Source organism: Embiotoca jacksoni, unplaced genomic scaffold (assembly GCF_022577435.1).
Source record: "Embiotoca jacksoni isolate LCO1_2020_lvr unplaced genomic scaffold, fEmbJac1.0.p SCAF_3, whole genome shotgun sequence".
In the NCBI taxonomy this organism is placed as follows: Eukaryota; Metazoa; Chordata; class Actinopteri; family Embiotocidae; genus Embiotoca; species Embiotoca jacksoni.
Window position 1 is genome coordinate 2,543,985 of NW_027185381.1, and position 26,075 is coordinate 2,570,059.

Genomic DNA, 26,075 nt, shown 5'->3' on the forward strand with positions numbered 1-26,075 from the left:
CACTACGTTCATGTTTTAACCACACCTATGGTAACAACAAAACGTACACTCTGTATCTGCCTGTGAAGGTCGGCCACTCTCAGAGCTCTAAGCAAGGAATGGAAATATTTGAGGATGGCCCCTATGGTAACCGTTGGAAACGTGACGCATTTGACAGAGGTATTCGCGCATATCCTGATGTGTATTGGCATTGTGGGAGGAAGAGACGGTCTCTCCCAGCCAACCATGTTGGCCCAGCAGGTTCACATCCTACCAATCCACACACCTAAAAAAAAACTCAACCTTTTCCTTTTTTATGCTGTCTCAGTTTCCTCTGACTTCCCTGCTCTGTCTGTGGTTCCCAGTGAAGACCGAAACATTTAAAAACCACCTCATGTTCAAACACACAATACAAAGGGTCATTTCCAAATATGGAAATTTGTAGTCCACTGTAGTTTTGAGCAAATAATACTCAAACAAGAGGTCACACTGAATTGGTTTGTATCAGTGAAGCTCCAAAGTCCTGGTTCCTCTCGGTGAGTCCTGGTTCCACAGCAGCGGGGCCTCGGTCCTCCACCCTGTTGGCCGACATCGAGTTTGTTGACAACGATGTTTTCTCCTCCAAGACGGTGGTGTTACGTGTTGCTCAGCGATGTGTCCAAATGTGCCTCGCCGGCGACGGTTGAGCGGTTGAACGTAGAAAATGATCGTGGCTGTTTTGACACGTGCCGTCTGCAGCCTAAAAGAGGGAAACTGAACTGTACATTTACTGATTTATCGTTTAGGACTTAAACTTGTGAAATATTCTGGTTGACGAATGTTCTGGTGTTTTGCTATTTTTCCTTAAAATATAATTCATATTATCTGAGGCACTCATAGATTTTTAAAAGTGGCGTAGATGTGCTGTGGTTTTTCCACTGTTGCTCTCATCACTGTTCTTCTGACTGTTACGGTTTCACATGAAATCAGCCAGATGACATCACACCCTTTCAGATCAACTATTTCCTCTTTTATTTTGTTGTTTTCAGTCTTCGGTGTCATCGATGTTTCACTTCCCACAAGTGTTCAGTTGCCTGTTTTGGGGGATTTTGTGTTTGCCTGCACCTTTAGCTGTGCTGACTGCCTTTTTCAGTGTGAACCTTTGAACAGTAAAGACCTGGGTATGAACGCTCCATTGCTCCTGTGTGATCCCTGCTCTTCAGTGTCGAGTCTCTTATGGACTGACACATCATCAATAAAGTAAGTGACTTACACCGCTGCTTCAAGAATAAAGATGTCTGGCGTGTCAGAGCAGAGCAGCACAAATCACAACCAGCAGTGGGGAAGAACTATAACCGTCAGAGAGGAACAGGAAGCAATGAGTGACAGAAGGAGGAGCTCAAGGCTACAGAAACCAGTTTCATTTATTTCACGGCTCACAACGTACACCTGAGTCACAGCGGGCAGCCTTCACTGACTTCCTCTTCACAGGTAAATCACATTTTTCCTTTCTACTCTCTCTAAAATAAAATACTCTGCTGACAGCTGCTCCTCTATTCTATGGAGAACTCAGTTAGTTGTTGATTCAGCATTTAGTTCAGGAGTGCAATTCTTCCACGTCAGTACTTTAATGTGATGTTGGTTTGCAGTTTTGCCGAAGAGAAACTTTTCTCACTGCGTCCCACCGACAGGGTTCATCTGTTGTTGTGAAAACTGACAAAGCCAATTTATTCGCTGCAGGGCAACAGAGAGCGGTAATCACCTCTCTCCTGTTCTTTCCTGCCAGCATGGTTGTTGTTACTGAGCAGAGGTTTGCTTAGGTTTTGGTTTAAGGTGGAGCTCACCTGCTCACATGAATGAATGGACGGCCTGAGGAAGAGGAGACGAGCAAAGCCATTCAGCCTTAACAAAGACAAGGACAAACAAAACAAGAAGTGAAAGGCCACATATCTCTGATATACTTTATTTTAATAGGAGTATAGTTACATTCACGTAGTGCTGGATACTGAACTTAAATATTTTTACGGCGCTGGCCGAACTACTTCGATACTACTGAAAATGCCTTGTCATTGCTTTTACCAAATTTCATAACTTAGTCTACAACTACACACAGTTTTGTTTTAATCACAGATCTTTTGTTGCATTTACAAAGAAGTAAATCTCCTCAGAGTCAGCGAGCTTAAACAGGATTCACAGGCTTTGCTTGGGCGTGCCACCCGAGCTCAGTTTAAACTTCAGTGAATCTTACATTAGAACATCAGATTTCACTGTTTTCAAACTAATCTTTGGTCACACTGGGAGCCGCAGGCTTTTTCTGTGTGCAGCCTGGTCACTAGTGTCTACGACAACCTGCAAGTGAGACGTTTAGGAAACATCAGTAAAATGTAGCATCTGCTGATAGCTGGCACGTGAGGTGTTTAGGGAACTTCTGTAAATTGTTGCAACTGAAAATAGCACTCTCTATAAACTTCATAAAACTTCATGATGTGAAATAAAATGCTTGTTTTGTTAAAATAGATTGTTTTTAAATTGCACAGGAACTGGTATCAACGTCAAGGCTTTGGTAGCGGTACCAACATTGATGTCAAAAACTTTTGAACCCTGATATCTGTATCTTTACAATTCCACACCCACATATACATTTGAGAAATACCGTTATTTCTGCCAAAGAGGTTTTGTTTTTGGTTCCCTGTTTTTGTCAGAAGGATTACAAAAAAAACGACTCACTCATTCAGTGACAGAGACTCTTTATAGCTCCGCCCTGCTGTTGATGTCCAGCTGAAAATATTGTATTTATATCATTTACCTAATTTATGAGTAGCCTTTTGATTCCATCTCAGAGCCTCCACCTCTGCTGTGTTTCTGTCCTCTGATCTCTGTGTCTCACTGTGGGCGGAGCCTCCACCTCTGATCTCTGTCTCACTGTGTCTCACTGTGGGCGGAGCCTCCACCTCTGATCTCTGTGTCTCACTGTGGGCGGAGCCTCCACCTCTGATCTCTGTCTCACTGTGTCTCACTGTGGGCGGAGCCTCCACCTCTGATCTCTGTGTCTCACTGTGGGCAGAGCTCCACCTGTGCTGCACTGACGTGGCGCGGAGCATAAAACAGGTGGAGGGGAGATCATCCACTCGTTAATCCATCGCGTTGATAGCGCCGTTCTCTCGGACAGGTTAAAAAAGTAACAAATAAAAAATGCTGAAATGGGTTGCCGAATATACCTGGGCGGTTCGTCCAAGTAAGTCTATGTGTGGAAAACACTGCGTACTGTTGGAACCTCCAGAGCTACTCAGGAACGGGTCACAGGCTACTAATAGCTTGCTGGAGATGGTCTATCCAGATCTAGGTCTATCCAGATCTAGATCTATCAGAGCCAGAACACGAACAGCCTTAATTGTTTTGGAAGTGTATCAGGAGATATTATAAAAGAATGGACTGTGTCTCAATGTTAATGAAATTAAAAAATAATTTGTGCGTTCGACCCATAATTTAGATTCAAGCCAGCCGTGGCCGGAGGTTTTGTGTTTGGGCTCGTCCCTCCATGTCATGTTCGTGAATGTGAAATCTGTGGAACACCTCGAGGGAATTTCTTCAAGTTTGGCACAAATGTTCTTCTACACTCATGAGAAGTTTTCATTTCTCAGGCTTTGAAGGTTTCAGCAGATCCAAAAATATAAAAAGTGTATATTTCTGTCATGTTGATGATGACACCTGACAGATATTTTTTCCTGTTTACAGGATGGAGATCAAGCAGCAATAAATCAACTCTATCTTGTCAGAAAAGTTCCTCTGTTGTTGGTCTGTGTAGATCAAACGGCAGGACTTCATATGTGAGGCTGACAGCCTCAAAGTGATGAACTCACTGACATGTTGCACTGTTAACATGAATTATTCATGGACTGAGGGCTCAGCTCAGCGCTACAAACCTTCCCGATTGAACAATTAGAGACACTCCCGTGAGAAATATTCTCTACACAAAATTCACTTTAATTAAATTTGTCAGACCAGGTCAATACAGAACAATGATTTGACATCATTCTGGTCATACTGACGTCTGCAGACACTCCTGAGTAAAAGGGACATATCTCTAGAAGCATCATACTGTCTGTGGTGAGCCCCAAAGAAAATCCTGATTAAAATCCCTCTGTAGATATGTCTGCAGGCAAAACACTAATCTGGAAGATTGAATTCAGTGAATAACATAAAGAAATTTTACTGACTGAGCTTTTAATAAGAGAAGTTGAATGGGAGTCTATGGAGCTGGAGGCTTTTTGGAGCCTAGTGGCACTCGGTGGTATTGCAGCTGAAGACACTTTTGCATCGGTTTCATTTTTCAGAGCTGGAAGTTACGTCCACTTTTATATCCAGTCTGTGGTTCTATCAGAATCAGACTTGTTCGGTAAAGCCGGTAAACACATATAAGGAATCAAACAAATGTTATTCTTATTTCCCTATATCATGAATCATGGATGAAAACTGCAACTGCAGTTTGGAGGCATCGAACTGCAAGGTGGTGATTCTAGTTTCACACGCAGATATACTAAGACCTCTCTACCTGTAAGATTGTAGACATCGTTATATTTCATAACTAGGTGTGAGAGGAGTTTTGTTTGATTTGGAGGCTTTAGGAACATTTAGGAATACAGTTTGTCCTTTGCTTGGCGCTACGTGGTTATTTCAGCCTTAAAAATCATGAGCACCAATTGACTATTGAGATAACAAGATAATAAAAAGGACCGGATAGAGTTATTCCCATATAAAGACAAAACAGTGTCTTGTTAGTTTGTCTCTCTATATTTTCTGATTTCCGTTTCCTCTCTGCTCTTAAACCAATTGGTTTCTGCTGCTGATGTAAATCGTTAAAAACATCTTACAAATCTAGTTTTACTTTTTAAAACAGCCCAATCATTAAAAAAAAAAAAAAAAAAAAAAAAAAAATACGGTTTGCTGTAGTTGTCACCAACAGTTAATACCAAGTCTCACTAGGATTCTATAATTTGTGTTATAATGCGTATCGAGACAGTGTACATTTAAGCCAGACTTAGTTCTGATTTATTCCCTCTTGTTCTGTTATAAACTGTCCTCTCTGTCTCTCCAGCCCATCATGGACATTGTAGACCCCATCCTCTCCATCGCCTCAGAGATCTACAAGCTGGTTGAGAATGTGAAGGCCAACAAGAGGAGCTGCCACCGTGTTTCTGACCGAGTCAAAGCCTTGGAGGAGCTAGTGCAGTCCATCCGAGAGAGGGAGGCGGTCAACACCTCTGCGGAGGTGAAAAAAGGCCTCGAAGAACTAACCATTACTCTGAAGTCAGCTCGGGAGCTCATTAGAAAATACACCTCAGCCAACTGGGTCAAGCGCGTCCTGAAGTCCAGCAGCCACGGAGACGAGTTTAACAGCGTGAATGAACGGCTCACTGACGCCTTCCAGGTCCTGTCCGGAGCTCAGCAGGTGGAGCAGGGCAACCTGCTGTACAACGTGTTCCAGATTACCTCCAGAGTCAAAGAGGACGAGGAGGACAGGAGGGAGGACGAGGCAGAGCTGAAGACATGTGAGGGAAATGGCAGAAATCATTTGAATCACATCATTGTTTCAGTCCATGTACACTTAAATTTGATCCTTTTTAAGAACTTTTGAAACTTCAAGCCACATTTATGTCCTGTGAAATAAATACTGGAGATGGGAAAGAGTCTGATTTCATCTAAAAACTTGAGATCAACCTAAACTTGCAGTGCTGGTTGAGTCTAATACTACTAATACTAGTATGACACTCACATAGCAGCTTTCATGACCTTAAACAGCAAACTGTGGCTGACATCACACACATATTAGTTTGTGTTTCAGTCATTTGTGTATCAAAGAGCTCCTTAAAAGGTCAATCTGAAGCAATTAATCGTGTCATTGATGCAGTAGAACATCTTAATGATGCTTTCTTTTGTTAAACGCAAGTTTTCCAATACAACAAACATCATTTCTGAATATTAGGTCACTGAGGTTTATTCTCTTTCTCACTGTAACCAAACTAACTGAATTTTATTTCAAATTTTATTTCCAAATCCAGAGTGCTGCTTTCATTGTGTGATCAGTGTTTGTTTGGTCCTCAGTGCTTCTGGAGTACATGAACGACCAGAAGGAGAAAATGGACGCCATGCAGAGAGAGTTTGAACTGGTCAAAATCAATGTGGAAAAGGTCGTGGAGATTTGTGAGTACATAATGTGAATAATATAAATCTGAAGCATGACAGTGTACAGCACCAGTCAAATGTTTGGACACACCTACTCATTTATTTTTCACTAGTTTCTACATTTTACAACAACACTGAAAACATCACAACCATGACAAAAAATATATAGTGGCCTAACTTGTGCCGGTGCAAAGCTGGTATAAGCTGGCCTAAAGGCGCGTTTGCAGTTTGGTGCAGCGCGAGGGGCTTTTTTTGTGGTTCAACATTAACCTGACGCAACACAAGGCATGTCGGTAAACATGTGCTCCTACCAGCTCAAACCAGGTTTCATACAGCACAGCCAGCGCAGGGATGGTTTTGTGGTTTCAGCGTGCAGAGCGCACATGAGCACACCTCTCCGACTGTTATAGCCACATTAACGGGAAGCAAGCCACGTTAAAATAAACTGGAATTAAAGGATCACATTAATGTTGTGTTTTCAACTTTTGCATGTTGCCCACAAGTAGCTGTGAAAATCTGTTATTGGGAGTTTAAAAAAAACTTCACACAGCTGTTCTTGGGAAAGTGTTGCATGTAATGAGGTGTACTGTAAAGCTTTTCTGTTTTTTCCTAAACAGTCAGTCTCCCTCCTGATTCCTTCCTGAACAATATTTTTCTGACTTTGTATTTTTGCAGTGGATAAGCCCAGCATCACTAGTGAGGACATCCGGATGATTAAACCGCAGGAGCTGAAGTACAAGCATCCCAAAACACCCTTCATGACAACGTCAACCTCAAACGTCTACAAGGGAGAATATCGTGGATTCACGGTGGCCATTAAGAGATACATCGACCCAGTGAACACCAGCCCGGGGTCTGTGAAGCACAGGAAAATAGACCTTCTTTTTCAGAAATGTATTTTTATTTCTGCCGGTATCAAGTTTCAACTCTGGATACTTAATGATTAGACGCCCCACTATTCTTGTTTCATATTCACATGTAGACTCCGTGTCTTTATAAATCCATTAAAACATAAACTGGAGGAGGGAACCTTTCTCTATTGCTCCTCCTGAGGTGTCGCCTCATAAATACAATCGACTCGACTTTATTTTAACTGACTCCTTCGGATGCAGTTCAGATTTTGAGATGCACTGGGACCTAATTTCATCAAATTCTTCCAAATCAATGCACTCGGAATCACAGGAACTGACTATCTTCGGGCCATGAGGAAATGAAATGGGATTAATGACATCTGAATATGATCTGACGTGTAAAATAACACGAGTCAACGTGGACATAGTTCCTGCAGATCTGCAGATTTCCATGGTAACCATAGACAAATTAATTACTGATTATTTAATTAAATAATTATGATGCTTGGAGGGACTTATAACCAGTGAGTGCTGAATTAAACTTGCTGTGTATTTGCATGTGTAAGAAGACCAATGTGTCACTCCGTACTCACTGTCACCATGCAGCCAGGTGCAGTCGATTTTCAGGAAGGAAGTTGACACCATGAGGAGGTTCGAGTCGCCCAACATCTTGCGATTGTTTGGCATCTGCGTCCAGGATGAGAACAGTAAGCGGACCGCAGCACATAAACAACATAGTGCCCAATAGTATTTAAATTCAATTAATGCAATGTGTCCCTCATGGCTGCCTGTAGGTCCCAAACCTCAGTTCCTCATCATCATGGAATACTGTGAGAAAGGAAGTCTTCGACAGGTTCTGGACTCGGACTGCAAGCTCTCCTGGACCAGGAAAGCTCGTATGTGTCTGGACGCGGCACAAGGACTCTATCGGTCAGTCTGCAATGACCAACTCTTTGTCTGTCATATGACAAACTTAAGTGAGGTGTGACAAATTATTAAAAGAAGAAGGAAACTGATGTTGATAGAGGTGGATAATATAGAATATCTGTACTTCCTGAAAGAGTGAATTTTCTGGAAATGGACTTAAAAAGCCCAATACTGTACAGCTAAAATGTTGTTGAAAGCTTCTCCGTGATGTTAACTCTTAGAGCTCTGTGGATGCATGTGCATATCAGGTCAAACGGCAAGACTTGAGTTGCAGTTGCTCGACTATGTGACCAAGTGTTAATTGTCCATATACATCAGTTTTAATCATAGATGTAATCTGAATGCAGCTCAGCGTCCATCTTCACACCTAATCTTGTTTTAATTACTCACGAACTTGTCATTGCATTGCATGGGCCCATGTCACAAGCAGCTATAAAGATGCTCGTCACATACGTAGTGATCAGTTTATGAAGACAGATCAAACCCATTTATTTCACTCCTGCTTCCTCGTTGAATAAGTTACGAAGTTCCTTTCGCTGCACAAAGTGCTGTACGCCTTCCTCACCCAATCCGATGATACTCGCTGTTTCTCTGTGCAACTGCCCGGCCAATCCGTTCTCATCACGGGGTGTCAAATTGGCTACTGATGTTTCTTTGTGGAAGCCCGCTGGTGTCTCAGACACATGAACGAGGTGCCTTACGTTTAGGCATCAAAAACCTTGAGGTTAAGTTTAGGAAAACATCATGGTTTGCTAAAGTAACTGTATATATGTCACCTAGGTTACTTTACGTTAAACGCTAAAGAGCCAATGGAAAAGTTTGGAAATTTCCCCCGTGGGCTGGTGTTGTGTTTGATTCCCTGCCGTTGTTTGGACTACGATCCCAGTTCGTGGTTCTGTGTGTATTCATTGGCTCGTTCCCCAGACACCAATGTTTGAGAGATGAAAGCACTTTACAAATACCTTTTTTTTTTTTTTTAAAGTGTGGATCAGCAAGATCTGCGTGAGCCTTTTAATTTACTATTTTATTTTACGATTAAAATAAGAAAGAATCTTCCTCGACTTGTTGTGGTGAGAGGAGAGCAGAGAGGGAAGAGAACAGCATAGTGAAACACCTACCAATGTACACTGGGCAGTTTGGTGGGGCCAGTAAATTTGTAATATTTTACATAGTGAATTTTTTTTAATAAAGCAAGCTATTAAGTCATGTTTCCTTTTACAGGAATGATTCAAGAGTTGTGATCAAATGACGAGCAAGACTTCAGTGAATGACACAATAGCATGTATTTCCATTCGGCACTTAGCACATATTTATTTAAATTGCTAACTCATAAACAATCCCGCCATCATTCCTTTATGGCCAGAGTTTAGACAGTCACCCCTGCGCAATTAAGATATCTACTGCCAGCATTTTATGGAGTGATACATGTACAAACATTACAATTTCATAAAACACAATCTTTGCTTTCCCTTATGTAAAAACTGTTACAAAAAAATTATCTGCAAGTAGGCTATTAATATATCAAATCATGAAAGATCTGGATAGCTTAAAGCTGTTCTAAAAAAAAAGACCAATAATTCATAATATAACTATGATTTCGTGTTTATAATAAAATGTACTAATGAATATTACCGTTGTCTCTTAGATTGCACCAGACAGAAGAAAAAAGTAAGGTTCATGGGTGCATCAACAGCAGCAAGTTCCTGGTGGCTGAAGGCTACAGAGTCATGGTACTGAAGCCAATGCATGCTGGGATGTCTTCCTGCCCATTGAACGGCAGCATTGACGTTGTTGTTGTTGTTGTTGTTGCTTTCAGCTGGCAGGTTTTGAGCTGGCGAAAACAGAGACGTCACTGAAGAAGACGAAGGAAAAGGAGAGCAGGTCCCTGTGCTACACCTGTCCCCAGATGCTCGACGACATCAGCTACGACTACAGCAAAGAGTGCGAGTTGTACAGGTCAGCCTCAGCCTGGGGTCAAAACCACATGAATCTAACATGACGTTCAGCCACTTTCTAGGAATTCACTATTTATTCAACACGGGTTCCAAAACTTCTGTAAATGCTACTAGAACCAACAGAAGAGAAAGACTTGTGACTGGATTTAATTAATCATGAATTATTTATTGTCTTTCAGCTTTGGCATCGTCCTGTGGGAAGTCGCAACCCGAAGGAAACCGTTTAAAGGTTCGTATCTGCAGAACATCATTTGGAGAAACTCTGTTAAAAGCTTCACTATCGAACCTTTTCTTTGTGTTCTGTTGAACAGCAGGTCTCCTGTAGAGTCACTAACATGTGATGTTAGCAGACCAATCAGCACGATTCGTTTCCTGCTTGTACTGGAATTACATTTTTCTACAAAAAAAATGTTATACAAAAGGAAGTGAATGCACTCCTTATGTTTTCATTCACCTTCCTTCACAGCTGGAAGACAGTGACTGAACATAACTTATAGCGTTATAGGATGAACTTTAATAGTTGGTGTAATTTTACAGCTTAGAGTTTACAGTCCTTAAATAATTTACTACATATTACTCTGACATTGAGCTGTACCTCTTTACTTGTATTTGTTTTGCATCCCACACAGTAGACGCAAATGAGCTTGAAGTTATTCCCAATATTGGAGTTTTTGATAACACATGGACTTCATTTATTACACAAAACTGATAAAGAGCCATGTGTCCCAAACGTCACTGATGTTGTGGTAGAAATAAATGAATTGCATCAGGAGCTTTGAGTGTGAATAGTTCACTCTCCAATCTTTGATTAAATGCCGTGCGTAAATTACCCAATCTTTTGGTAGATTACTGAACCAGATGAGTTCAGTAATGAGATGAGATGAGGTGAAAACCATCAACGTGAACATGATGGTGACACAAGAGATGATGTCAGAGGGTCACCCAATTCAGTTGGTTCATCCTCTGCAAACAATGAATGGAAGTAGAACAGTTTCATGGTAATCCATCCAACAGGTCCAAACCACCAGCATAGCTAAACTCAACTCAACTCGGGATTCTTTCCCTTCTACTTTTGTTCTTAATGTGTTGTCACACTTCTTCCAGAACTTTCGAATAAAGACATTTATCAGAAAGTGTGCAAAGAGAAATATAGCGAGCCTCTCCCCGAGGATTGTCCTGAACCACTGGAACAGCTGATCAACGCCTGCCGGTCCCATGATAGCTTCCAGAGGCCATCTGCTGGAGGTAAATTACAATCACTTCCATCACTATGTTCACGGTTTCCTCTCTGTAGGTTGGGACATTTGCATCTATTTGAACGTCCCAATTAAGTGAAATGTTTCAGTGGATAATTTTAAACAGAAACATGACATTTGTGGGGATAGATGATGTTTTTTCCACTCTGAAAGAAAGTCTGCGTTGGGAAAAAAGCTTTCAATTGTGTAATTTTTTTTCTTCGGCAGTGCTGGTGGATAAACTGCGCAGCGTGGTGACACAGTTAGAGGAGCAGTAAAACTCAACTGCCTTTCTGCTGGTTGTGATCCGGAGAAGAAACACAACTGTGAACAATCTGCCCTGTAACTTCTGGAGATCATAATGTTTCAGTCACAAATTTGGACACCAAAGCATTCAGTAGTTCAAAGTTTTAGACTCCTCAAAGGAGACACCTTCTTGCTTTGACAACAGCTTTACACACTCTGCTGGAGGTAAATTACAACCAGGTTCACGAGGTCGCCACCTGCAGCTTCTCCAACACGACGTGAAGTGCTGTTAGTTGTTGATTTCTGAGGCTGGTAACTATATTCAGTCAAGTCACCACACAACTCATCTCAGAGCACGTAAGGTAATTGGAAAAATATAGAGAGGAACCCAACAATTCAACACCAAGAAAAGAACAGGTTGGTGGAGCTCAAACTTGTGCTGTGCAGCAGATCTTTCTTTGCTGGGGCCTTCTGAGAGCCAGTTTCATGACGGAGTTTAAAAGTTCAATGATGGGAACTTTTGACATTTTCTGCACTAACTGACCTTCGTGTCTCTAAGTCGTAATGGACGGTTGTTTCTTTTTGCTTAGGTCAGCGGCACTTACCAATAAATGGATTACTACTGTAGTTGAAGAGGGCTATTTACTGTATACTTTAGCAGCTGATGGTTTTAAAAGCATTACAATGTCCAAAAATTCCACACTTAAACTAACAAGTGTGTAAAGCTCTCATCAAGGCAAACAAACTTTTTTTCTCTCACTGCATTACAAAGTAGAAAAAAATACAAAGTGATTAAAGTAAATAAAAACCTTTGAATGAGTTGATGTGTCCATACTTTTGACTATTGTTGTAGATAATTCCCCAAAACGTTTACCAAAGCTATTAAAAGCCATATGGTTTTTTTTGTGGTTTTTTTTAAGACTCGCTTTACTGCTTGACTCTAGGGAAACCATTTAAAATCATCTTGTATGTATGTTCTTACTGTTGTGGTGTTTTGTTTGAACCGCGTCAGAGCTTGTAGTGTTTTTTTAAATGACGTGCGGATGGAACTGGGATTATCGGTAATGTTGGAGTGCAACTGTATTTTAGAGCGATCAGCCACAGAATGACTGCTCTCCACTACATCCTACATCCTCTGTTATGTAACTGTTACACATTTACAACCTTGTCACACAGAAGACGTATCACCAGCTCTGGCTGCTCTTCAGGGGCCTCTGAGTATTCTTCAGGTGCCTCCATAGTCGATGCTACACGTTGGGGTTTGCAGTGTGGAGCCTCTGGGTGCCCTTTAGGATGATGATTGGGATGTCAGGTGCTTAAGAAACTGTGCTCCGTTGATTGTTGACGTCTTACAATAGCAACAATGCATGTGTGTTGCATTTCTGCAGCTTTATGATTGTGACTTCTGAATGAGATGAATGATGTTATGAAGGTCAATTAAAAACACTTAGAAATAATAGGTCAAATGAAACAAATACATTCAATAAACAAAGAAAGAAATGGTTCCTCTGTGCCTCACTGTAGAATGACGTAGTTGACCATGTGATTTGCGGTCTAATATGTGCAGAAGGGGCGGTGAAGTAATTTAGTGCATTTAAATTGTACATTTTAGAGTTTTTACTCACGAAGTTTATAGTTTATTTTTGCTCTGTGCACCTCACGTGCTGCGCTCCGTTTGTGCGCAACAGGAGCAGTCTCACAATGTTTTAATCCACCCTCATACAGGACTCAATCCAACTGTACCAGATAATGAAACACCCTGCAGGGTTGTGTGCCCATTGTAATCAGCCACAATCAGTTTAGTGTTACTAGACTGAAAAGAAACAGTCTAGTTTTCTAAATATGGCAAGATTATGGGACAGTCTGGAAAACAAGATTATGGGACACTCTGGAAAACAAGATTGTGGGACAGTCTGGAAAACAAGATTATGGGACACTCTGGAAAACAAGATTATGGGACAGTCTGGAAAACAAGATTATGGGACACTCTGGAAAACAAGATTATGGGACAGTCTGGAAAACAAGATTATGGGACAGTCTGGAAAACAAGATTATGGGACAGTCTGGAAAACATGTTTGGAAAGGAGTCAATTAAAGTATTTAAACATGTGATCCAGTTTGTTAGAAAATAAAAAGTTTGAGTTAATAGAATGTTTGTTGTTGTTGAAGAAGAAGAAGAAGAAGAAAGTTTTATAAAAAAAAAAGGAAAAGAAAAGAAGAGGGCGGAGGAGGCGGTGACGTTGCGGCAGGATGGGGCGGGCTGAGCGGACTGGCGCCGGGAGATTCGAGCCCAGGCTGCGGTCTTCACTGAATTAACTGCTGTGAACTGGAAGCAGACTGTAAAGCCACCACACCTGGAGCCGGTAGATCTGTTTGTGTAGTTGGCTGCCATGTCGCTGCCTGGTGCGGCCTGTCGGATCAGCTGCTGGTGAACCTTCACAGGTAGGACGTCGCTTCTCGTCGCTCCGGCTGCTAACGAACCCGAGCACAGCGCACACAACCCGGTAAACGTCAGCCAGACACCGCTAGCCGCGAGCTGGATCTTCTCTGAAGCGATTTAGTAATCCAGCAGGAACACCAGCAGTCGTTGTGTATAAATGGACCCGAGCACTCATTATCTATGATTAAGACATTAAGACATTAAGACATTCAGACATTCACTGCGTGTCCGTAGCCTCGCAGCCTCTGAAATGCTAGCTATTTTTAGCTTCAGCGTCCGTGGTTACCTGAGGATAAAACGGAGACTTTTTCTCTTTTTCCTTTTTGTTGTGCGTTTTTTTTTATGCTACTAAGATACATACAAACTCAACCCGATTAAAGTTTGAACTACAGCGACTGTTAGCCGTTTTTTCCGCTTGGAGGCCTCGATGACCTCGGGCTCGAGTTCGGTGCCGAGCCGTAGATCGCGCCGCGGGGCCCGGGGCAGGCGGCGGAAGGCTGCAACAGATGGCACCGATGAACTCCAATCAGTTCAATCAGTTAAAAGGGAATGTGTTGCACAGCTGATTGTCAAAGACATCCACCTTCTCGGGTGTCTTTGCTCCTCAACATGAGCTCCGTGTCCTCCAGGTTGGGTAACTTTTGGAGCGCACTTCGTCTCCGCTGAGGTCCCCGGGGAAGGTGGATGCACTGTGGGAAGGTGGATGCACTGTGGGAAGGTGGATGCACTGTGGGAAGGTGGATGCACTGTGGGCAGCTATCAGCTTGGTCGCCTGTTGTAGATTTGTTAATCGTGTCTCAAAAATAACGTTCCCCTCCAGTGTCCTGTGAACAGTCAGGGTGCTCCGACACGATCCTGGGGAGGTTTCCATGAAGCTTCACTGTTGGCATGAACAGGTTTCTCCTCCTGGGCAGTGATCGATGTCCAAAAAACACGTACATCACATCAAATAAACAAGTAGGCGTATAAAAAATAAGTGTCTGATAAAATGAGACCTGTCTCTGCCCGTCAGCTGGGACAGGCTCAGCCTGTCTTCAGGGTGTTCAGGGTGCCAGCTGTTGACAGGGCTGTTGTGATGTTGTCTTTTATAAGACAGACTCCAGAAGAATTAACGTATCAAGCTAAATTTGAGTGAGTTAGATTTGAGCAAGCCCCAAAGCAGACTTTTGCGTCGTGTGTGATCAACTGTTTGATGTTACATCACGTCAAAATGAAAATCAGGGATACACTTTCAGCAGGTGTGTTACAGAGCAGCAGGAGTAGCAGTTAAATGTGCCACCTTTAACCACTTCATACCACCTTTCTGCCCAAACGTCAGAGTGCAAACAAGCAGTTAGAAATAATACTTCTGTTAAATGTGTAAAATGAGACATCAGATGATGCACGCAGCAATTCAACACTGTTGAACAAGTTGTGTGTGTGTGTGTTATTTGCTGCTGTCCAGATGGAGGCCATGGAGGTAGACTCTCCTGTGGGGGTGCAGGGAGGAGGAGCCATCGGGCAGCCGGAGGGCGGCGCTGCAGGTCCGGCTGCGGACGCCGACGCGCCACACGTCATCTCGGACTCGGGCAGCAGCACCGAGGTGGACGAGGACGAAGACGATGATGACAATGAAGGAGGACGCGCGGCGGGTCGGCCGCCTCCCAGGCTTCCTGCCACCTGGGCGTTCAGTCAGTGGGCGGTGGGCGGAGCTTCAGCCACACAGTCCACAGCTCAGGGAGCGCCCATACGGAGGAGACTCAGGTACCCAGAACTGCACAGAGAGGACTCGGTTTATGCTTAATGTTCTTTATGTTCTTAATGTTCTTTATGTTCTTAATGTTCTTTATCGTGATGCGATGTGGAGTTAATCCTGCGTCCGTGCTGCAGACAGGGCCTCCGGGTGCACTACCCCAGCCAGACCGCCGCACCCTCCAGAGGTTTCCCAGAGTTCCTGCTCCGAGCGCCGGCTGCCAGCGCGGCAGAGCCCGGGTCCGGCAGCACCACCGAGGGCAGCGACTCTGAGGATGAGGCGCAGGGGAGGGAGGAAAGCCCGGCTGCTGGCGCCGAGCCCCTCGACCCGGCACTGCCCGCTGGGCTGAACTTCAACGCCAACGTCCAACACGCTCAACCGCAGGAAGCCGGTGCAGCCAGTGAGTCTGACCCAAGTTCACGTCGTGTTGTCTTCGCTAAACGACCTGAACTAGTTTCTACTCTGATCTCAAAAAACAGTTTTTACGGTCCAATAAGAATATTATTATTGCGCTCCAACTGTATTTTGTTATATTCTGAGAGTCCTGTGTGATTTTTCGATGTTCAGACTCCAGTTCAGCTGCAGACGGTGAGAGGACAGAAGCTCAAAACCAGGAAGTCCAGGTAACTTTCAGACCTTTTCTGTCTCTCTGCTTTCCACTTCTTCTTCACTTTATCATGTTCATGTTCAGTGTTTTAATGCCGAGAACAGGGACTTTTCTGCAGGGAGCCTCAATAGCAAATACTCTACTTTTATAATAAGGTAATAATGTCAATAAAAAAAATCTATCTACTTAACAATCATGATTCTGATCTTTTCTGAATGGTTTCCTAAATACATTGAACCATTTTCTTTGTAAGAACATGAGTGTGTTCATGCACATGCTGCAATTATGTTGTAATTCATCTCTGCAATTCATCAATCTCTGTAATTCATCGGCAGCGTTTTGGCCCCTTTTGAATTATTTTGTGAAGAATTAGTTCTCCATCACTTTACTGCAGAGAACACAAAACCAACCTCCGTTTTTACAAAACACTATTAATGAGTCTGTTGGTCAGTAAATGATAATGTGATCGTTTCTTACGGGAGACTGCGAGATGCTTTTAAGCTTTAATATAATTGACCAAAAAGCATTTAACTTTTAGGTTACATACATAATAAAATAAACTTTTCCTGCTCGTCAAGTCTGACTGACTTTGTACAATCACGTCCACCCGTAGCCGACGCCGGCCGCCCCGGGTCCGGTCCAGTCCTCCCACGGCGAGGAGGGCGAAGGCGACACCTGCACCATCTGCTTCGAGGCGTGGACGACCGCCGGCGAGCACCGGCTGTCGGCTCTGCGCTGCGGACACCTCTTCGGCTACACCTGCATCCAGCGCTGGCTGAAAGCTCAGGGCCTCGCGGCCAAATGTCCCCAGGTCAGCGAGGCCGCCGTACCGATGCATCCATCTTACAAAGTCACGAGTGGTCGCTGAGGATTTAATTGTATTTCCTGTGTTTTTTTTAGTGCAACAAGAAAGCGAAGCGTTCAGACATCGTGCTGCTGTACGCTCCGAAGCTGAGAGCTCTGGACAACTCTGAGCAGGAGAGCTTGAAGAAGTGAGTGATGCTCTCTCTGCTTCACCAACATGTTTTGTTGATGTTACTTAACTGGTGGAAATATGAAGTGCAGGAATGAGATTTGAAGTTCAGTTTCTTACCAGTAGTTTAAAAGTTATTGTTTCTGGAATACATTTATTTGTCCCAATGATAATCGATCTGTTGCGTTTCTTCTGTCGGTCAATTGTTCAAGTTAAATGGTTCATTTATGTAATGTGTGTGTGTGTGTGTGTGTGTGTGTGTGTGTGTGTGTGTGTGTGTGTGTGTGTGTGTGTGTGTGTGTGTGTGTGTGTGTAGATCTCTGGAGCAGGAGCAGTCTCTGAGGAGGAAAGCTGAACTGGAGTCGGCTCAGTACAGACTCAAACTGCAGGTTGTCACCAACAAATATGGACAAGCACAACAAGAGCTGCAGGTATCAGTGACGACTTCCTTTTTCTACTTTTCTGAAACCTTCACAGTAATTATCATTGATTTTAGTTTTCTTATTTGTTAGTTCTAGTTGTAACTAAATTAACTCTGAGGGAGAAAAACAACTTTGGGACTGAACAAAATTGCCCCTCTTGCTTGTTTTTATCAGAATTTGTTCACATTAGAATTTAGTCAAATATTATTTTGTAAATACGAAAGAATCTGAACATTATGTTCTTGTAGAATGCGTTTTAATGTTTTCCTCAATATTGAGTTATTTTCTATGGAGAATGTACTAGTTGTGAAATGGAATATGACAGTAAGTGTACAGCACCAGTCAGACGTTCGGACATTCATCCTCATTCAGGGCTCGTTCTTTATTGTTACTACGAGGTGGAACCAAAAGTTCAGAGACTTCATGTTGTGAACGATGACACAGCGACGGGACCAGAGCGGGAGGAGGAAAAAAACACTCATGAGTCACTTTCCAAATTGCTTTTCTTGATCAACAGCAGCACCTGAGTTGCGCATGTTTTTTTTTTTACCGCTGGTAAATATTTTAGATTCCTCCGAGTAGACACTGTTTTCCTCGATGACAGCTTTGCCAATATTGAAAATTTCTTACCCAGCTTCATTAATTCCTCATTTAATAAAAATGACACTCCATCTTGCAGTACCACTTCGACATTAGGAGGCGATAGAGAGTCACTGTAGACTGACTGTTGGTCGGGGTGGTGAGCTTTGGGTGTGAGGAGTGAGAATATCAGGGCAGGTAACAGAATCTGATGGGGGACACATTTCAGTGTAACACCGGCTCTCAGAATTCCAGCAGTTTGGTAGAATTTACATATTCTTACCCAGCTGTTAGTTTGCATTTGTTTTTTTCTATCACTGATAATTGTGCAGTTGCATATTCTGAAGACAGTAGTTCACAGATAAGAAGGTTTTTAGTTCAGCCTGTAGTTAACGTTATATCTCTATTTTTATCAGGACCGTAGAGACGAGAAAACAGCCACGGTGAAACTGCATGTCGACACCATGTGGAGTGTTTTTCTGAGATGTCATTGGCTGCAGTAAAGACTGTAGATTTAAGTGTTTCCAGTACATGTGAGGTTGTTGCCTGGTTAGAAGCTGCCCTCCTCTCTGTGGTTGTGTAGGAGCTCCGGGCCCTGATGGCTCAGACCGGCAGGAGCTCCGTCCCCTCCTCGTCGACCTCCCTCCTCCTTGGTCTTCCTCAGAGGGCCGACAGCTCCAGGACGGCTCAGTACGGCTTCTCCAAGGCGGTGCTGGTGTCTCAGTCCGGAGGCTGCAGGGTTTTATCCTACTGTGAACCTCTGAGCTGCCTGCTGGCCTCGCAGCCTTCTCCTCACTCCACGCTGGTGCCTGGTGAGCCTCCTCCCTCCTCCTCCTCCTCCCTGCTCCCCCGTCATTCTTGTTTTCAACCCATCAGCGACCAGTTTATTTCTGTGCAATAGAATCTCAATAGAAGCTCTGCTGAAGGCGCTGCAGCACCAAGTTATCCTTTCCAAACCAAACCTGCTCCATCAGCTCTAATAACTCTTCAACCTCTCTCCTCCTCAGCATCAAAACAAACCCAGCAGAAACGTCCTATTGATCACAATAACCAGGACAAACACACAAAGCAGGCTCACTTCCTCCACCGGGAGCAGCTGGGTGGAGCTGGTGGTGCTGCAGCCTCTCTGCTGTCCGCTCTGCGTTCTGCTAAAGTCAACGATAAATATAATAAAAAAAACAAATAAAACCTTCATGAGTATAAAGTCAAAAAGAGTTTTCTCAAACCACCTATTTCAGAAAATAGAAATATATAGAAAAGATTGTATTTACAACCACAGCGCTCCGGGGAAGCTAACAGCAAATTATAATCTGTTTGTCTTCGTTTGCAATGGAGCTCAACATTTTCAAAATGCTTGTAAACTGAACTGTTTCAATTTGAATGCCAAATCTGACTTTGCTTTGCTGGTTGCTTTATTCTTGGTAGTGAGTCAGAGAGAGTTTGTTCACCGTTACACACAACTGTTTCTGCTGCATCAGCTTGTGGTTTTTTCAGCTCATTTATCATTTGAATCTGAAACTAACAAATACATTCTTTTTCTTTTCAACTTTCTCCTCAGTAACTCATTTCTTCAGGCTCTTATGTTGTTTGCTGTTTTTTTTTAAATGTCTGAGGACATTTGTAGTGAAACCAAGAGTTCCCTACCGTTTGTGTTGAAGAGTTGATTGGACTCTCCCTCAGGTGACCTTTGTCTCTCCTCCGTTCAGGTTGCGGGGTGAAGAAGGTGAGCGTGGTGAACATGAAGGCGAGTCAGTACGTTCCCATCCACAGCAAACAGATCCGAGGTCTGTCCTTCAACAGACAGAACGACAGCCTGCTGCTGTCGGCCGCCCTCGACAACACCATCAAGCTGACCAGGTAGGAACACCTGGCGGGAAAGAACTCCACCCTCACAGGGTGTATCTGGGATTATAATATCTATCTATCTATCTCTGTGTGTGTGTGTGTGTGTGTGTGTGTGTGTGTTGCAGTCTGCTGACCAACACCGTGGTTCAGACCTATAATGCAGGTAAACCGGTGTGGAGCTGCTGTTGGTGTTTGGACAACAGTAACTACGTCTACGCCGGCCTGAGCAACGGCTCGGTGCTCATCTACGACACCAGAGACACCAGCACTCACATCCAGGAGCTGCAGCCGCTCCGCTCCAGGTACGCACACGGTAACCACGACGACGGCAGCTTTACAGGGCGCTTCTGTAACGGGCCCGCCTGCTGTGGTTTTTAAAACGCCGCCACCTCGTTGAACCCCCGATGCTTCCAGGTGTCCGGTGGCGTCTCTTTGCTACGTCCCGCGGGCGGCGTCCAGCTCCTTCCCGTGCGGCGGGCTGATCGCCGGCTCTCTGGAGGGCGCTTGTTTCTGGGAGCAGGTGAACGAGACCACCTACAGGCCGCACATCCTGCCGCTGGAGACCGCCGGCTGCACCGACATCCAGGTGGAGACGGAGAGCCGACACTGCCTCGTCACGTACCGGCCAGGTGAGACGATGATACGGTCCTCCCTGAGGATGACCAAAGACTCACAAACCTTTTCACATATAACGGAGACAGAATACACAGCTGGTCTGGAGCCCATCAGCATTCAGCTCGTGATTGGTCACCGGTCGGTGTCCAGTTTGTTGTAACTGAATAACAGGAAATGTGTTGCTCACATCATTCATCAGCACAGACAACATTTTCTGTTGTTTTCTGTTTGTTGAAAGTAGTTTCTTCCTTTAAAGGTTTTGTTTGTGGACACTCGGAGTGGTGAACCTGCGTCTCTGTTGGTTTTCTGAAAACTCTTTTCCAATCAGGGAATTTGATCATTTTTATGACCAAGTCCTGGAATATCTGGGAATTTTGTTTCCATGTTAACATTTCTAGTTTTTATTTTCCATATATGTAACTGTAATGCTAGTTAGCTAGTTATTGTCAGTGTGTATGTTTGGTAGCATTATGGAGCTAATAACTGTTATTGTTCGATAAATGATTCACCTCTGCAACCAGTATTTAGACATGTTGTTCATTTCTTTCAGTATTGGTTCAGCCTGGTTTTAACAGAAATGTTTCTTGTCTGCTCAGCATGTTTCTCTGTTCATTAGAGGTCATTGAATTTCAGCTTTTAAGTCGGTGAAAGTCAAGAGACTTTGACATTTCAATTAAAGTGGGAACTCTTCCTGAGGGAGGGTTCCTGATACATCGTCCGGCTGCGATGGCAAGAATTTGTTCTTTCTTTTGTTAAAAAGCAAATTCTCATTTATTCTCATGATGGAATGAAACAGGTCCTGGATCAGGACGGTCCCGGATCAGGACGGTCCTGGATCCAGGACGGTCCCGGATCCAGGACGGTCCGGATCAGTTCTGTTGGTGCATGTATGTGAAGGTAACGTGAGTCGGTGACTGTGGTCCGCTCCGCAGGGCGCTCCAACCCGTCTCTGCGCTGCGTCCTGATGGCTCTGAACCGGACCCCCCAGCAGGACTCCAGCCAGCTGCCCAGCTGCTCCTGCTCACCGGTGCAGACGTTCAGCGCCGGCTCCTCCTGCAAACTGCTCACCAAGAACGCCGTGTTCAGGAGTCCAGACGGAGGCGGGGTGCTGGTGTGTGCCGGGGACGAGGCCTCCAACTCCACCATGGTCAGGCTATTTCACACATTTACTGATGGTTGTCATCTTAAACAGCCTGTGATCTAGTTTTTAACATCATTTTTATACAGTTTCAACTTTTATTTAACTGATTTATTTATTGTTTTATTTAATTCAGTTATTATTTGTTGGTGCACAAAGCTTCCCAATTCATTTTGACATTAATTTAGTTTTATTCTATATTTGAAAGAGCATAAAGTAGCTGATAACATTCTTTCTAATTTCCTCTTATTCTCCTCTTCTTTCTCTTGCTCCTCCTCACATATCCATCTCCTTGTTTGTCCTCCTCCTCTTTTTCTTCCTCCTCTTCCTCCTCCTCAGGTGTGGGACGCCAGCAGCGGAACGCTGCTCCAGAAACTCCCGGCCGACCTCCCGGTGTTGGACATCAGTTCGTTCTCGGTGAACGGCGAGCACTTCCTGGCTTCGCTCACCGAGAAGATGCTGAAGCTCTACAGGTGGGAGTGAACGGAGAGGACTCCATGTTCACGAGCCGCCGGTCTCATCCAGACGACAAAAAAAACCTCCACAGTCCCAGACCAGGAGAGGAGGACGTGGTGAGAGGAACTGTGGGCAATCAAATGCTGCTAAACTTTTATCTGTATGTTCACACACACACACACACACACACACACACACACACACACACACACACACACACATAGAGATTAGTGGGAGTGATCAGCCTGAGGAAACCTCAGATTCACAATTTTTAATTAATTCATTTCAAACCAAACATCCAGCTTCACAGGTGCTTGATAATTGGACCTTGTTTACATGAGTCGAAGGTCAGATTGGTGATGAACAGTTAGTCTGTCCTGCAGAGTCCCGCTCGCTTCCTCCGTTGGGGAGTGAAGCAGTTGAACGCTCGTTAGCTGAAGGTGATTTCCTCTTTTTTTTTTAAACTGATGAAAATGATTCTTTGGAAGGAAATGATGTCGGTCCTGCTGGGAAATGACAAGCTGTTGCTCCTTCGCTACAAACCATGTACACGTAGACTTTTTGCAGTGTCAAGTCTGCACACATTTTTATGGCTTTTACCTGCAGGCCCACACAGCTGTTAGTCCTCATTCATTTCTATACTGCGTTAAAATCATAGCAGCAGAATCAGTTATGTAGTCCATCACAGTCAACATCAAGTCTGGGCTGCAACTACCTGATCATTTATCATCATTTCATCTGCTGACCTCAATTCATCAATTAGTACTTTGGGTTTAGAGTAAGTGTGAAGATGTCAGCCTCACAAACTTTCAAAACAAAAAGATATTGTGTTTATGATCAGTTGTCTCACATTTTAGAAGTGGGAACTTTCCATTATTTTTCCACTTTATTGAATTTAATTGTTGACAAAGCTTCTCGGTATTCCTTCTCAAGTCTGCATTTATTGACTGTGGTTTCATGGTAATGCAGTTGAAGCAGGTTTATTACAGTAAAAGTCTGCTGGGCATTAAATCACAACCAGAGCAGACAGAATTAGCGATGAGGGCTGATTTCAGCTCTTCACATTCTGTATGTCGGACAGTTATTTACAAGAAGACGTCAAAGATGTATTTAAGGTCATTTAGAAGCAGTGCCTGTTGTCCGTCAGAAGAATATCGTATTCAGAACATATCAGTCACAATTCTTGAAAAAAAACAACCATTTAAGGATGCTGTCTTTATTTTTGTTTGTTTGTTTTTAAAGGTTAGATAATGGATGGATGGATGGATGTTTTTAAAGGTATGAACCTGGCATCACTAAGTTAACTTTTAAAATGAGTTTAAACATTTTTCCTGTGGTGAATTTCACTTGATTCACTTTCATATTGTACAGAAATGAATGAGAACTAATGACGACAAATGTATTACATGGTTTGAAAATGGCTTCATGAGAGTTAAGTCATTTGTGGTAAAAGGATCATCAGTAAAATATGAAAAGACCATTATCACTGGTTTACCTGCAACTGGTGCCTGTTGCACATTACTGCTGATTTTCCAAATCATATCACATTTTTAGATGGACTTCTCTCTTTAGGAAGAAAATATAACAAAACTTTATTAGCATCATCTGTTCAGTTTTGAAACTCTGCTGCTAAACAGTATTTTCTTTCATGTAAGAACCAAATTCCTATGATTGTTTTTGCTAAGACCATGCTTGGCTATTTTCTGTTTTGATGATAATTATCAGTGCAGTGCCTTTCTGCAGCTTTGTAACTGAAGCTCGGGATGTCCGATGATAGACTATGTTGGAAAACTCTGTTTGTAGTTTTATAATCAAACAAACATCGAAGCATTACTTCGACAATGAAGATAAAGGTGAATTAATATTCACAGCTTCATCTAAAACTGATGGGATGCTTTGGAAAATGGTGGTTGTACTGTGAACTGTTCATGACTTGTAGACACAGAGCTGAAACACGTAATATCGCAGTTATTTTGAAATTATTTGCCCAAAGTGCCCGACTTCAGGCAGTCGGACTGGAAGGGAAAAAGACCATCAAATTGGAAGCAGACAAAAAGTTTTTCTTTTACCTTTTTAAAATGGATTAAAACTGCTTTGTATACTTGGATTTTGAAGTTTTCACAGCTGAGTTCAACCAAAGCTGGACTTCTCTTTCCAACTCTGAAACCCGAGATATCAAATTTTACCACAAATTTTCAGTTCTTCCCAACAAATCAAAATAAAAGAGCAGACGTCCCAAATCCTTTACATCCAGTCTGTCTGACCACTCCCCCTTTGACCATTTCAATATTCACTTCTCACAAGCAAACACTCACAGTTCATCACCAGGATTTTCTTCCCACTGCCCTCTGAACCTGAACATTAAGTGCCAAAATGCTGTTGCTGTAAATTTTACTTTCCTTATTTTTCTTTCTAGAGAAAGTTGTACATATGTATATTTGCTACCAACTGTTTGTGTACGACTTCAAAGTTAATAAAAAGTTTGTTATTTTTAATTAAAGTGGTCACTGTTCACTTTTATATGAAATATTGAAGGGTCGTATTTACCGTGAACACGAGAAGAGTCCAAACAAACAGCGCCCTCTTGTGGTATTCACGACGTCGGAACGAGACATTTTCTATAAGCCTCGAGTTCACGAGTTGTGACGTGTTCGCTGATGTTTACAGAAATGGCAGAGGCCATAGAAGTACATTTTTTTGGGGATGTTATGCAAATATATTGTACAACCCCATATCTAAAAAAAGTTGGGATGCTGCATAAAATGTAAATAAAAACAGAATGCAATGATTTGCAAATGGCATAAACACATTTGATTGCAAATAGACCGAAGGCAACATATTAAATATTGAAACAAGTTTTGCTTTGTGAAAAATATATGCTACTTTGGAATTTGATGCAAGCAACATGTCTCAAAAAAGTTGGGACAGAGGAATGTTTACCAATGTTTTGCATCTCCTCTTCTTTTTACAACACTGAAAGCGTTTGGGAACTGAGGAGACCAGTTGCTGGACTTCAAAGTGAAATGTCTCATTTTTGCCTGATATAGGTTTCCAGTTGCTCAATAGTTCACGGTCTCTTTTCTCCACTTCGCCTCGGTCCATCTTAAATGAGCTCGGGACCAGAGAAAGTGGTGGCGCTTCTGGATCATGGTTATATATGTTTTTACAGAAATGTTTTTCAGAAGTGTTTCTGAGCCCGTGCAGTGATTTCCACTACAGAATTCTGTCCGTTTATAATTGAGTGCTGCCTGAGGGCCCGAAGATCGGCCATCCAAAATTTTTTTTTTTAGTCTTGTCCTTTGCGTACAGAGATTTCTCAGAATTCTCTGAATCATTTAATTATTTTATGGACAGATGATGGAATCCCCAAATTCTTTGAAATTTTACGTTGAGGAACATTATCCATATTATAATCCAAAGTATTAAAAAAACAAGTCATACTTTAGTATGTCGTCCAAAATATGAAAGAAAAAAAAAAAAGTCAGCCCTATTGATAGGGGGAGGTCCTACGCCATCCAGGATGCTAACATGCTCACTTCCAGCCAATCCTGGCTGGTAGAGTGTAATAAAAGCTTCTGATGAGGTCACGCTGAGGGTGCACCCAATGTGAGACACTCACTCAGCAATGAGGTTATGTAAATAACCAAAAACTATCAGAATAGTATCCCCTCGCCTACGCTTCTCTCTACAGAACAACAGGCTCTTTGCGTCCGTCTTTCAGGCGCATCAGGCGTCAATTACCGTGTCTTCTGATTGGCTGACAAATTTTGGACCAATGCTAGCCCAGACCAACCACAGGCTTTCTTTAGACCTGTAGCTTGTTAGCTTTGCGACAGAATGACCCCTTGGTGTTTTCTTCCATATAAAAGGTTGGGCAGGGAGCCATGCTGAGGGCAGACATAAGCATGTTTGT

The 26,075-nt window shown here is 43.0% G+C and overlaps 2 protein-coding genes across 2 annotated transcripts; both read left to right on the forward strand.

Moving 5' to 3' along the window:
• Positions 1-1,352: 1,352 nt before the first annotated feature.
• LOC138206216 (mixed lineage kinase domain-like protein) lies at positions 1,353-13,528 on the forward strand. The gene is made up of 11 exons (XM_069162782.1): positions 1,353-1,449; positions 5,054-5,507; positions 6,061-6,159; positions 6,817-6,994; positions 7,599-7,699; positions 7,787-7,922; positions 9,565-9,649; positions 9,736-9,875; positions 10,054-10,103; positions 10,979-11,119; positions 11,338-13,528. The coding sequence occupies exons 2-11, from the start codon at positions 5,060-5,062 to the stop codon at positions 11,385-11,387; spliced, it is 1,428 nt and encodes a 475-aa protein (XP_069018883.1). The 5' UTR covers positions 1,353-1,449; positions 5,054-5,059; the 3' UTR covers positions 11,388-13,528.
• Positions 13,529-24,949, forward strand: rfwd3 (ring finger and WD repeat domain 3). The gene is made up of 13 exons (XM_069162781.1): positions 13,529-13,797; positions 15,240-15,538; positions 15,665-15,927; positions 16,095-16,150; positions 16,748-16,945; positions 17,035-17,126; positions 17,424-17,538; positions 18,692-18,920; positions 19,815-19,965; positions 20,079-20,255; positions 20,368-20,582; positions 21,501-21,715; positions 22,046-24,949. Exons 2-13 carry the CDS (start codon positions 15,240-15,242, stop codon positions 22,187-22,189), a joined length of 2,154 nt encoding a protein of 717 aa, XP_069018882.1. The 5' UTR covers positions 13,529-13,797; the 3' UTR covers positions 22,190-24,949.
• The last annotated feature ends 1,126 nt before the right edge of the window (positions 24,950-26,075 follow it).

Excerpts from the sequence above, each read along its gene's own strand:
- LOC138206216 (XM_069162782.1), top strand. The coding sequence starts at position 5,060 with ATGGACATTGTAGACCCCATCCTCTCCATCGCCTCAGAGATCTACAAG. Across the intron at positions 5,508-6,060 it reads CGAGGCAGAGCTGAAGACAT|TGCTTCTGGAGTACATGAAC; the intron begins GTGAGGGAAATG and ends TTTGGTCCTCAG. Across the intron at positions 9,876-10,053 it reads AAAGAGTGCGAGTTGTACAG|CTTTGGCATCGTCCTGTGGG; the intron begins GTCAGCCTCAGC and ends ATTGTCTTTCAG.
- rfwd3 (XM_069162781.1), top strand. The coding sequence starts at position 15,240 with ATGGAGGCCATGGAGGTAGACTCTCCTGTGGGGGTGCAGGGAGGAGGA. Across the intron at positions 16,946-17,034 it reads TCGCGGCCAAATGTCCCCAG|TGCAACAAGAAAGCGAAGCG; the intron begins GTCAGCGAGGCC and ends TGTTTTTTTTAG. Across the intron at positions 21,716-22,045 it reads AGGCCTCCAACTCCACCATG|GTGTGGGACGCCAGCAGCGG; the intron begins GTCAGGCTATTT and ends CCTCCTCCTCAG.